The 12859-nt window shown below is 62.1% G+C and overlaps 1 protein-coding gene across 5 annotated transcripts in view; it reads right to left on the minus strand.

The window, feature by feature from the left end:
- Window positions 1-2635: 2635 nt before the first annotated feature.
- Window positions 2636-12859, minus strand: part of EVL (Enah/Vasp-like) — a 158283-nt gene continuing 148059 nt past the window's right edge. For 4 of the 5 annotated variants that reach the window (XM_068540670.1, XM_068540658.1, XM_068540674.1 and 1 more), the window contains exons 9-14: window positions 11376-11439; window positions 9652-9718; window positions 9488-9550; window positions 5537-5603; window positions 5050-5107; window positions 2636-2842 (exon numbers count right to left, since the gene is read on the minus strand). In XM_068540670.1, the coding sequence (XP_068396771.1) occupies window positions 2805-2842; window positions 5050-5107; window positions 5537-5603; window positions 9488-9550; window positions 9652-9718; window positions 11376-11439 (357 nt within the window). In that variant the 3' untranslated portion in view covers window positions 2636-2804. The remainder of the gene's footprint in view (window positions 2843-5049; window positions 5108-5536; window positions 5604-9487; window positions 9551-9651; window positions 9719-11375; window positions 11440-12859) is intronic. The other variant, XM_068540682.1, reaches the window with a different exon arrangement.

A 12859-nucleotide genomic window follows, 5' to 3' on the forward strand; every position in this document is an offset into this window, starting at 1 on the left:
GGCCGGCGCCCCGAGTGCACGGACCCTGCTGCCTGCGCCTCAGTGCCCGGTGGGAGCAGGGCCTGTGCTCTCTGGTTGCTGCCCGGCCTCGCCCTGCCCACCTGCTGCAGGGCTGGCCGTCACCTGTCCCCAGGGCGTGTAGTGCCCAGAACTGGTTTGGCTGCATTTGGTTCCCGCACCCTAGGCTGCTGCTCTTGTCCCCCTGGAGCCCCGAGGCCACGCCTGGAGACAGCGGGCACGGGTGGCAGCCTGGAGAAGCTTGGTCTGCATGTGGACTGGTGACCGCAGGCCGGGCCCTCCCTTTCAGGACGTCACGGGCGAGGCCTGGCCCGGCGCTGGGTGCTCTGTGCCCAGGGAGCTGATTTCTCTGGCGTGCCCATGCCCTAAATTAAATCAGCATTTGTTTTCAAGTCCATAGATGGTGCTTCCCAGGAGTGGGCTCGGCTCCTGGCCGGCAGGACCTGAGGCTGCGCTCCTCGCTCTGGGGCAGCCCTCCCCGGGGGCCCTGTCATTGAGTGGCCGGTTCTGGGTGTGTGGGCAGAGATCCACGCGGTCCTTGGGCCACGTCCCCACTCCCGCCACAACCCTGCCCAACCCCCACCCCGCACCCGCCGAGCTCCTGCTGCACCTCGGGCCCTCACCCCCACCAGCTCAGACGTGGGGCTTGAGGAGAACAGGTACCACAGGCCAGGCAGATGGCGGGTGCACAGGCGGCTGGACCGACGGGTGCCTGCCCGTGAGCTAGGGCTCTGACGGAAGCAGGCTGGTGTCCTCGGTGTCTCTGCGAAGCGGGACGCGGCTCGTCCGGACTGTGCTGAGGACTAATGGCCCAACTGAGAGGTGGGGAGGCATCTTTGGTGTCAGCCCCTTGGCCCAGGGGCCGTGTCGGGGTGTGGGTTCTGGTCTCCCAGAGGCAGGCGGGCAGCACGAGGGATGCCTGGGCGAGGCCCTCCCTGCCAGAGGAAGCGGCCGGGCAAAGATGGCCTCCCCTTGGAGCCCTGAGGCTGGGGAGGCTGAGGACCACGGCCCAGGGGCGGGCATGGCGGGGCTGCCTTAGCTGCCCCGGGAGAGGGAGGGCTGGGAGGAAGGCACAGCTGGGAGGGGAGGAAGGTCTCAGGTGCCTGAGACCAGGCAGCTGCTGAGCAAGGACTTCCTGCTCAGGGCTGGGAGTGGCCGCGCGTGTGCCAGGCACCCCTGTCCCCGGGTGGTCTGACCACTGAGATGGCCCGGGGAAGAGGCCCTTGGGCTGGCTGTGGGAGGGCAGTGCGGCTCTGAGCCTGGGCAGGCGGCCCCTCCTTGTGCACACAGGCTGGCCTGGGCCCAGGGGAGCCCCAGAGAGCCCAGCTGAGACTCGCGAGCTCTCTGTGTCCGCCAGCGAGCTTATCTGCCGACGGGACAGTCACGGCTGGGCCTCACCCAGAGCCGAAGGTGGGCCCAGGGCAGGGGTCTGGCACAACTCTCTTGAGAGGCAGCTGCCCGGGAAGAGGACAGCACCCCATCACCACCTGCCAGCACTCCCTCCCCGAGGCCCCGAGGCGACAGGATTCCTGGATGGCGGGAGGAGGCGGAAGGAGCCCGGAGAGCGGCTCATGGAGCTGTGGGTTAAAGCCGCTCACCTCCCAACCGGCAGAACAGCCCTATTCCTGTGTCCCAGGGTCACTGGGAGCACTCAGACAGTGTGTCCAGAGCCTGGCCAGAAAACAGTCCCACTGTCACGAGCCAGGCTGGGGGCCCTCCTCCCGTGGCCCCCAGAGGACAGCTGGGCCAGCGCCTGGGCATACTGTGTCGTGGTGCCTGTGGGATGGTCACAGGATGCCAAAGCTTTTCCACTGGCTGGGGCCTCACTCCTGGCTCGGGGGCGGCAGTCGCCAAGGCGGAGAGCCAGACCCTCTCTGGCTCCAACGGGGACCTTGCGCGGTCTGAGAAGTGCTGGGGAGTGCCTCAGGTGGGCACACGGGCTGCCCCTCCTGCCACGGAGGCGGGGACCTGTGCTCCTCCCTGGGGGGGCTGCAGGAGACTTGCGGGGCAGGGCGGAGGCCTTCCCTGCCCGCCTTGCTGGGCCCGAGTCACGGGGCGCCCCTCTGCGCGGCGGGGCAGGTTAGGCAGGTGCCTCCTCCTGGCCCCTCTGATGTTCCAGGCGCCACTCAGGGCCCGTCTCCCTGGAGGAGGCCCTGGGGGGCGGTTCCTGGGCCCCCCGCCGGCAGTGCCTGAGCTGCCCGGCTCAGCGGCCCGTCCCCCCCTCGCGTCTGAGTCAGCCCAGCCTCGCACCCACAGCCGCCACTGCCGTGGGCCCTTCCCCCAAAAGAGGCCTCCCCGGCCGGGAGCCGCCAAGAGCGAGCGAGTCGGAGCCGGGGTGTGGACGGTAAGCGTTTATTACCACGTGGACACAGACTGCTTGGTGCGCGGGCAGACCCTAACCACCAGGACGCCGGGAAGGAGCCGCGTGGAAGCGGCCGCGGCTCCCGGTGGCACCTAGGAGAAAACTCGAAACCATCTAACGAGGTGCGTGACTGACTCGGGGTATCTTCTCTATAAACCGAAAGGAACGTACACTTAAATAGGCAAATATAAAATACAAAAAAAGGCGATAGGCCTGGTGTTCTGTGTCAGGTTCAATCTAAAAAAATCCAGGAGCTGAACTTTTTTCCTCATTTTAATATTTTATCACAGGTTAAGACTTTTAAACGAAGCACATCCTAGCTTCAGTGCGTGCTCGTGTGTGCTGGAGGCCTGGGGCGCTGGGTTCCTTGCTGTCCCTGCCTTCGGCTGGACCGGGTCCCGGGCGGCGTCGGGGGCCGAGCGACCTACGAGGTGCTGATCCCGCTCAGCTCCTGCCTGATGGCTGAGGGACAGGGCGGGAGAGGAGGCTCAGGTGCCGTCCCCCCGCCCTGGTCAGGTCCCGCCAGGTGTCTGCCCCGCTCTGTCATCTCCCAAGAGCCACCCCGCTGCCCCCCAGGCCTCCGGAGGTCACGAGCCACAGGCCAGAGGTCAAGCAGCGCAGCAGGCTCCGGCAGACTCTGGGGTGACAGCAAAGCCCTCTGTGGGTCTCATCTACCGTTTCTCGTGAGCTGGCAGTCCCTCGAGGGTGGCACTGCCCCTTCCCCGTCAGAGGACGAGCTGGTAAGGGGCCGGCAGGCAGCCCAGCTCTGGTCGGAGGACCGGCAACCCCCCACCCCGCCCACAGGGCCAGCATCAAGCCGGTGACCTTGAGCAGGGCGGAGGGCTCCCACGCCCTGCCTCCCGGGCCTGGGCTCGCCCCATCTGGAGGGGGCAGGGGCTTCTCCTGCTCCTCTCCCCCTTCTTAGGGTCCTCCCCCAGATTTGAGCCTTTGCCCAGACAGACCCCAGGGGGCCTGGAGCCGAAGGCCAGGAGAGGGAGCGGAGGGCCGGGCCCGTCTCCAGCAGCAGGGGAACGAGGGGAGGGTTCCAGGAGCCCCCCAGGGCCCACATCTCCCCCGGCCTCTCAGCCGCCCGCCCCAGAGGCTGCGTCCACCGCGGCCGCGCCGTGGCAGGTGCAGAGACGGGGGCCCCCCCACACCCACTGGCTCCCTCCCTCGAGGCCTGTGCCCCCTGCTCGCTAGCGGGCTGGCTGGCTGGCTGGCAGCCCTGCTTCGGGCCCCACACCAGCCCTGGCCCTGGGGCCCCACAAGCAGCCTTGCAGAGGTGGGAGCGCCCAGCACTAGAGCAGGGTTAATAGTTGGCCTCTGTGTCTCCTCTCCGGCTCTGCTCTCGCTCTTCATTCATTAACTCCTTATCTGCCCATCCCAGGCCTGTGGGGGGACTCGGCAAACAGGAACTGAGTGCCCTCCCTCCGCTGGGTCAAGGACAGGGTGTGGCCGTCACCCAGCCCTGGGCAGGGGTCCGGCTCTGCTGGCACCCCACGCAGGTCCCCAGCCGCCTCTCCTCTCCTCCAGCGTCTGGCGGCCCTCGGTCACCAGCACCCACCAGGTGGGACGGGGAGGGGTGTGGGCGCCAGGCTGCACCTCACTGCTCTGTCGGCGGAGCCAGCCCTGCCCGAACCTTTCCTTTTCCTCTGGCTCCAGATCTGAGCCAGCCGTTATCAAAGGCTCCGGTGGGGACCGGAAGGAGGGACGTGATTCACTGTGACGAGGCCCTGCCTCTGGAGCCACATGCCTGCTCCCCTAGGCCAGGCCAAGCAGGCTGTGAACTAGGTCAGGCCCACAGGTAATTCTGTGGCTTCTTGGACCCCTAAACCTCTGGGAAGGCAGCGGTTACCCTTATAACCCCAAACCCAGTGATCAGAAGTGGCAGAATAAAAAAAAGTAATCTAAGTCCACAGATGCTGAGCTAAGCAACAGGTAATTCAGGGCTGCTCTCGGCTGGGGAATGCGCTCTCGGCTCTTTCTCCCGGCCGCCGGCTAATCCTGGGAAGGAGCCTGGGGGAGCTGAAGACTCAGACTGAGGCGGCAGACCAGCGGGGCGTGCCAGTCCTTAGACAAGGCGCTTCATCTTCCTGAGCCTCTCAGCTTGCTCAGAGGCTGGGGGGGGGGGGGGTGGTGGTGGCCGCTGGGAGGAAGACTGACCCCCGCCCCCATGCCGGTACAAGCCCCAGGCCTCCTGGCCCCGGATGGCCTCCCTGGCTGCAGCATCCTGGCCCCCTGCTTGGCCGCCCTGGGCACAAGCAGACCTCCCTCTTTTTTTTTTTTTTTTTTTTAATATAAATTTATTTATTTATTTATCTATTTTTGGCTGTGTTGGGTCTTCGTCTCTGCACGACGGCCCTCTCCAGCTGCGGCGAGCGGGGGCCACTCCCCATCGCGGTGCGCGGGCCTCCCACCACCGCAGCCTCTCCCGTTGCAGGGCACAGGCTGCAAACGCGCAGGCTCAGTAGCCGTGGCCCACGGGCCCAGCCGCTCCGCGGCACGCGGGACCCCCCCCCCCAGACCGGGGCCCGAACCCATGTCCCCCGCACCGGCAGGCAGACTCCCAACCACTGCGCCACCAGGGAAGCCCCAGACCTCCCTCTTTAACGACGCTGGGTGCGGCCCCGGCTCAGGGCGATGCCCGGGGGTGCGGGCCCTCTACTCACCGTCGATGATCTCCTCCTTCACTTTGTGGAGCTCGCGGACCACCTCCTCGAGGATTTCCTGGTGGGAGCAGAGCCTCAGAGTGAAGGGACAGACAGCAGAGGAGAAGTGGCCTTGATCGAGGGGCAGGGGCAGCGCCACAGCCCTCACCCCTGCCCACGTCCCCCCGTGTTCTCGGCTCCCTCCCCAAGCCGGGGAAGGGTGTGTGAGTGGGCGATGGGACACCCGCCCACGCCTCAGAAATACTCTGGAGGAGCCGGGGGTGCCCGGAAGGGGAAGCCCCCGATGCGGGCCGGGAGCGCCCAGAGCCTTTTCCTGGTGAGGACAGGACGGGGGGACCGACGCTGCGCGTGTCCCCTCCCCCACCGCCGGCTCCCGGATTGCTGGCAGCCGCATGTGGCCCTCTTGGGCGGGCCTGCCTGCCCACGCGCCCTGAGAAGTCCCCAGCCTCTGGCTCCTTCACAGCCTCTCCGGAAAGGACACACTCACCTGTTTCATCCGGTCTAAATCTAAGGCATCCAGGGCCACGTCGTTTACACTTCCCGCCGGCTTCATCCTGGGGAGAGGGCGGCAGGGTGCGGTCAGGTGGGCGCTGGGGCCCGGCAGGCGCCGCCCCCCCCCCCCCCACCCCGTGCCGGGAGACTGAGCGGCGCCCCGGCGCCTCCCTGCTGCGGGCCCAGCCGCCCTCTCCCATCGTCCTTCAAACGCTTTCTGCTTTTACCTCTGGCCGCGCCTTAGCTACCTGAAAAGGACTCTAGTGCCCTGTCCCCACCTCGAGAGGGGCTCGTGGATACCGCGACCATCTTTCCCAACCCAAGAGTCAGGACTCGGGGTCTGCTGACTTGACAGCTCTCACACAGAAGCGGCCACGTAAGCGGACAGCGTCACATGCTGCCTCCCCTGGAAAGGGACCCCGGTAAGCTGGTCCTCAGCGTGAGGGTCTACGTTCCTGGCTTGACGGAGGCTTGGGGAAAACCAGTAATGATGGCATTAAATACGAGACAAAATTGCAAAAGTCTTCAACACTCATCCTAAATGCACCCACTTCTGACACAAACATGTGTCTCTGGTGTTGGTAACAGGCCCTGGTGTGTAATTACTTCAGGAAATGTCCTTGGATGTGGTTTTGCTCTTCTCAGGCAAAGGTTTCAGTTTTGGGGACTGTCCTTCTCTGATGCTTCTGCACTAAGGTTAGCTGGTTTGAAATTTAATGTCTCTTGCACACGAATCCTCCCTGGAAAATACTGGCAGGGAATCCCCTGGCGGTCCAGTGGTTAGGACTTGCTGCTTTCAGAGCCGGGGCCCGGGTTCAATCCCTGGTCGGGGAACTAATATCCCACCAGTGGAAGAAAGGAGGGGAGGGAAGGACAGAAGGAGGGAGGAGGGGAGGAGGGGAGGAGGGGAGGAAGGGAGGAACGAAGGAAGGAAGGAAGGAAGGAAGGAAGGAAGGAAGGAAGGAAGGAAGGAAATCTTGGCAAACGCTCGTCTATAACCACCTGGCCTTTCAAAGCAGGACCGTGGTGCTGAGGGTACACTTTCTGGATCCACTTTCTGTCCCCACGTGGAGAGAAAGTCAGGTTCAGGGAAATGAGATGTGGCCAGAGCCAGCTGCAGGGATCGTGGACGTGACAGCTGGTGGACATCGACCTGGCGGACTGGCATGGCTACCAGGGGCCACTGTACAGATTAGGTCCATCTGGAGAAGTCGAGGGCTGGTGTTCTCCACAATGAAGGAGAACTAGCATGAAAACTAAAGTGCTGGTGCAGCCGCGATGGAGAACAGTGTGGAGGGGGTCTCAAAGAATTAACGTAACGACCACATGAGCCAGCCATCCCACCTCTGGGTACACAGCCGAAGGGAATGAAACCACTGTCCCAGGAGACAGCTGCACCCCCACGTTCACTGCAGTGTTATTCACAACTGCCATGACATGGGAACAACCCAAGTGTCCGCTGACAGATGAATGGAGACAGAAGATGTCATGTCTGTATCTATGTGCGTGTGTGAGTGTATATACACACACGTGTACATATGTGCATCACAGAGTTATATAATGGAGTATTCTGCCACAAGAAAGAAGGAAACCCTGCCATTTGTGACAACATGGACATTATGCTAAGTGAAATAAGCCAGACAGAGAAAAACAAATGCTGCATGATCTCACTTATATGTAAAATCTAGAAAAGCCAAATTCAGAAACAGAGAGTAGACCCGTGGCTGCCAGGCGTTGCAGGGAGGGGCGCAACTGGTGGAGGTAGTCCAAGGGCACACACTTCCACTAATAAGAGGGGTCCCCTCTTGGGGGTGTAACATACAGCACGGTAACTATAGTTAACGATACTGTATCGTATGCTTGAAAGGAGCGAAGAAAGTAGATCTGAAAGTTCTCACCACACACCTACAAAAAAAGGTGACTGTGTGAGGTTATGGACGCGTTAACTTACCTGACTGTGGTAATCATTTTACAATGCATACATATATCAAATCACAGTGTTGTACACCTTGAACTCACACAACACTAGATGTCAATTATGTCTCAGTAAAGCTGGATAAAAAAACCCCCACTGAATGCTATGTAAATAAAATTTTAGTGGTCCAGTGCACAAACCTGGGTTAAAAAAGAAACGAAAAAGAAAGTGCTCCTGCACCCCTCCTGGATGAACTCAATAAATGTGGTTCTGACTGAGTCTGTAAGTAACTTTGGATGCGGAAAGAGGTCCAGCCCGAGATCCCTGGATCCGTCGTCACACCCATCCTGTACGTTCAAGTCCCTGTTCCAAGAGCAGTTTTCCGGTCACCCGGACAAACCGCTTCACCTCTCTGGGCCTCGGTCCCCCACCTGCAGGCCTGGACAGTCCCCCCGATGGTGACCCCGACAGCTCCGTGAGCCCTGCGGCACCCGCCCCGTCTGTGAGTCTAGAGAAGCGCTCTGGCTCGGAGCCGGGGAGCCCTCTGACGTGTGCGAATGCCCTGGACAACGCTCTTGCCCTGTGAGGGACGCCTGGCCACTCACAACTTGGCCGCCCGTCCTTACTCCACGACCAGGAAGCAGCTAGCTCTGCTGGGAGCTGCAGGTCAGCCCCGGCCGCCTCGCCTCCCCGGCTGCTCTGGCTCCCGCCCGGCTCCGGTCCACCTCCCGCTTCACAGCCAGAGCGAGCTGCCCAGAGAGCGACTCCATCGCGGCGCCCTTTGCTCAGAGACTGGGGCCCACACACAGGATGAAATCCACACTTCTCACCGTGCGGCTCCTTCCTGCTCCTCTAAATGTGCCTCCCTCTGCCCTCCCCACGTCCTACCACTTGCCAGTCACAATGGCCTACTTTCTGTTCTTTGAACTTGCCAGGCTGGTGGCAGGCTCAGGGCCTTAGCACTTACCACTCCTTCAGCCTGGAGGGCCGTCCCCACAATCTCCACGGGACAGGCTCCCTCTCACCCGGGTCAACTCAAATGCCACCTCTGAGAGGCCCACTCGCTAAAGCACCCCTGTCCCCGGCACCTTCCACCACGCGGCCCTCTATGTCTTCCCCAGAGCACCTCTCAGAACTCAGTTGTCTTATTTACGGGCCTTTCCAACAGGAAAATGAGCTCCTCGCAGGCAGGGACCTGCAGGGCCCAGCTCAGAGCCTGGCTGACAAAGGCCCTCCACAAATCCTGGCTGCCGCCGAGACCCCTCATCCCTGTTCCCCCGCGTCTGTCATCGCCATTCCTGCTGGGCCGGCTGGAGCTCTCTCTGGTCATCTTGTTTGATTTGGCAAGACCAGGCTCAAACTCCACCTGCTCTGGGATTTGGGCTGTTCCCCTTCGATCTGTGATGGGCACTGAAGACATTTCTTAGTACGGATTCTAGAAGCCTGCAAATTCAGGCCACACGCTTGGCCCACAGTTACTGTGTGACTGTCCCTCTGATTTTTGGGCAACCTCAGTTTCAAACAACCCATCCTGTTATCACATCAGCTTTTGGTTTGGGAAATACGGTCAGCGTATCTCCGGGGAAAAGGCAGAGGAAGGAGAGGAGGCGGGGCGCTGGGCCGGCCCCCGGGGTTCTGAGCTGCGGGATGCGGGATGCGGCCAGGGCTGCTGAAGGTTTCCCGTGTCCACCTGCTGTCCACACGTGGCCGCCCTGTGCGGGAGGGATGAACAGACCCCCCTGCGGCGTGGGGGAGGAGCGGAGGCTGGCCCGGTGTCACAGTTAGCGAGGCCAGAGCTGGGACTCGATCCCGGCTCCACCTCGCTGCCTCTCTGGACAGTCGCTCCCCTCCCCTGGCCTCCGGCCCTCTGTCTGGGAGAAGACAGGAAGCAGCCGGCCTGCCCTGTCCCTGACGAAGCACAGGCCACCCTTTCCCAGAGCCGACTGTTAGATGACAGGACACGGGTGGGATCCGGGGTGTTAGTCATGGGCAGGGGACAAAGGAGGCCCCGGAGGCGGGGCTGTTCGGTACCTAGAGTGAGGCTGCGACTGAAGGGGGCTCTTAGCTTCGGGGCTCTTGGCCACAGACGGGGTTCTGCGCGGTGGAACGGAATGCAACAGAGAGGTGAGTTGGTGCCGTCGCCCGCCTGGGCCCACCGACCCGGGTGCAGGGCCGGCCTTCCCGGGGCAGCTCACCTGGACAGCAAGGAGGACACGGGCTTCTCCGCCGAGCTGCTCCGCTCCCAGGGCTTCCGGCCGGCCTCTGTCGGTTCACGTCACAGATGAAGCGCCTCAGAGCTGGGCGGGCGCTCAGTGGCCCCCATCCCGCAGCGTCCCGGGCAGGAGGCCCCACCCGTGCTCCCCCGTCACGGCTGAGACCCGGCTCCTTATTCCAGTCCCCTTTGGCCCAGGCGGCCCTGGCAGGGTGTAGACGGCCCTGCTGTCACCCGGCGTCTCCCCCCCTCAGGACATGAGCCTCTGTTCCCTTGACTCGGTTGACCTTGACTTGTGGCCTGGCTTCGAGTCCTCTCACCATGACTGGGTCTCTCCTTGGAATGTGAGCCAACTGGTCAGGGAACCTCTTAACCACGACTTCTAGAGGCGACCTGTGACTCCAGCAGTGGGCCGAGCAGGGCACAGGAGGCCCCCCACCAGGACACTCTCAGGGCAGCCCGGGATCCACGTTCGCTTTCAGGGGCCAGGCCCATGACCCACGTGCACCCCCCTGTCCCCTGACTCCTTGGTTTCCCCCCGACACTGCAGCTGGTTCTTTCCCAACCTGGGCTTCAAAGTTGATGTCTTTCCTTTTTCTTTTTTAAGTGGTGTTAAACTACATTTCACTTTACTTCAAGAGATTTGTTGAGCTGGACAGAATTCACTGACTTTGCAGGATGAGCAGAGAGGCAGAAGGAAAAACCCCTGGGGCAGCAGGGGGCCAACCACTCTGAGCTGAGCCTGGAGACCGTGCAGGCCGACGGACCCACGCTGGGCCTGCAGGGCAGGTATGAGAGCTGGGACCACGTCCAGGGTCCAGGCATGCGGCCTGGAGGAAACCACTTAAGACACACTGAGCCTCAACCTCCTAGACTGGGAAACACGTAACCCACCCACCGGGATGTGAGGTGTTCATGCAGTCACTCACCAAGAACTGTGGGGGCACTGCCTGAGAGGGAGAGGACGCGGACCACGGCCTCGCAAGGGAGGCAGACGCGCCAACAGAGTCAGGACGCTAGGCCCGTGCGGGGCAGAGCCGTGCCCCAGCGAGCAGCCAACACCTGGAGCTTCCCTCCACCGGCTGGCGGCGGGGGGGGCCTATTTCCCCTCCGCCTCTCCCTACCCTGCACCGCACCACGTGCTCAGGAGCACAGGCCTGGCTCAGAGCAGACACCGAAATGTTGGACGAGTGACTGACTGCAGTGGCTTCTCCCCACCGTGGAGCCTCAAGGCACTCTTCTAATCGCATCCCCCCGTTGCAGAGCTCAGACTGGGGGATTTCTGAGCAGGGTTCAGGACCGCCTTGTCTGGCTGACTTCTCAGTGAGCAAGACGCACTGGTAATCACTGTAACGCGGGCCACAGCTGGTGTTTTGCAGGGAGCAGGAACGTGACGTTTCCACGCTCCTCTTCGGAGCGCGGGCCCAAGGCCGGGAACCTGAGCCCCAGGGCACAATCTCCCACGCCACTCGGTAGGTGCCAGCAGGCCGGCTGGGAAACGCGAGGCTTAGACTGGGCGGTCTTTCCTCCAGGGTGCCCCTGCCCTGCTGAGGCTCAGCGTGGAGGCCGCAAAGATGGCGGGGAGCCCCCACCAGCGCAGCCTCTCTGCTCACCGTCAAGTGAGGCAGTGGGATCAGATGGCCTTCCTGTAAGAGCCCCTCCTGTGCTAAGACCCCGTGCTGGTGCCGGCAGGGCGGTGCGCCTTACCTGAGGAGTTGGGGGGCTGGCTGGCTGCTCGGGTCCCTGGAGATGGAGAGGTGCTCGGCTCTTCCTGAAATGGAAGGGAAAGGCTCTGCCGTCGGCCTGCTTAGGAAGGCCGGCTGGGTGGGGGACCTCTGGGCCAGGTCATCTAGAAGACCTCAGTTTTCCAAATTAGCCAACGAACATATATTATTTTTATAATCAGTGAAACAACAAATACGATTCACCAATGAAAACCCCAGGTCGTGGTGGGGAGGTGGTCCACCCCACGGGAGTCAGGGAGGGAGAAGGCTGCAGGGAGACACAGTGGACGTGGCCTGAGCCCCGGGCCTGGCGCTGCCCACAGACTCACTGTCCCTCACGAGGCGCTGCCACCCCTTGTCCACCGGGACCTTCTGCAGCCCTGGGAGGAGCCCGCTTCCGGTCAGCCCTGCTGGTCAAGGCTGGGCACGGACACAGCCTGAGCCCTAGAGACTCCGGCACTTCACTGCTCTTTCACAGGAGAGGAGGAAGCGTTAAGAATTTAGAATGTAGGGGCTTCCCTGGTGGCGCAGTGGTTAAGAATCCGCCTGCCAATGCAGGGGACACGGGTTCGAGCCCTGGTCCGGGAAGATCTCACATGCCGCGGAGCAACTAAGCCCGTGCGCCACAACTACTGAGCCTGTGCTCTAGAGCCCGCGAGCCACAACTACTGAGCCCGTGCGCCACAACTACTGAAGCCCGCGTGCCTAGAGCCTGCGCTCTGCAACAAGAGAAGCCACCGTAACGAGAAGCTCGTGCACTGCAACGAAGAGTAGCCCCTGCTCGCTGCGACTAGAGAAAGCCCGCGTGCAGCAAAGAAGGCCCAACGCAGCCAAAAATTAAAAAAAAAATTCAGAATGCTCTAAAGGTTATTTCTAGCCCAACCAGCCTACGAGTTCATCAATGTCGCTGACCAGTGGTCCAGGCGGAGCCCCGAGCCTCCGGCCGCCTGCCCGTGCGCCCCACCATCCCCCAGACACGGCCGCTGCGCGTCTCTGTCCTGCACGCCCGCCCCTCTCAGAGCTCGGGGCAGATGCCGCCTGTCCTGGGAGCTCTCGCAGGGCTCTGGGCCCTGGTGCTCCATCCCTGACCTCAGCACTTTCTTTATCAACAGTCGGCTTCTTGTGTCCTCCCTTGAGCACAGAGGCCGTGTCCTATCCACCCAGGACCCCCGGCGCCTGGCCCCCAGCGGGGCCCCACGAAGGCGGCCCGCGCGTGTCTGCTCTGCCCATGGAGTAAGTCTGTGGCGACACTTGTAATGGAGGTGAGTGAGGCAGCAGTAATACAAGCTGATGTTTATTATCACACATATTTTGGAAAGATTCTACACTTGTAGGAAAATGGCATTTATTAAGTAATCAGAATTCCTCCATTTTTCTCAAGCAAAACACATACAGTTGCTACCCGGGGCTTTTGACCAGAGACAGCCAGCCGACCTGACGAGACGGAGCTAGCATAATGCTGACCAA

Source organism: Eschrichtius robustus, chromosome 1 (assembly GCF_028021215.1).
Source record: "Eschrichtius robustus isolate mEscRob2 chromosome 1, mEscRob2.pri, whole genome shotgun sequence".
In the NCBI taxonomy this organism is placed as follows: domain Eukaryota; kingdom Metazoa; phylum Chordata; class Mammalia; order Artiodactyla; family Eschrichtiidae; genus Eschrichtius; species Eschrichtius robustus.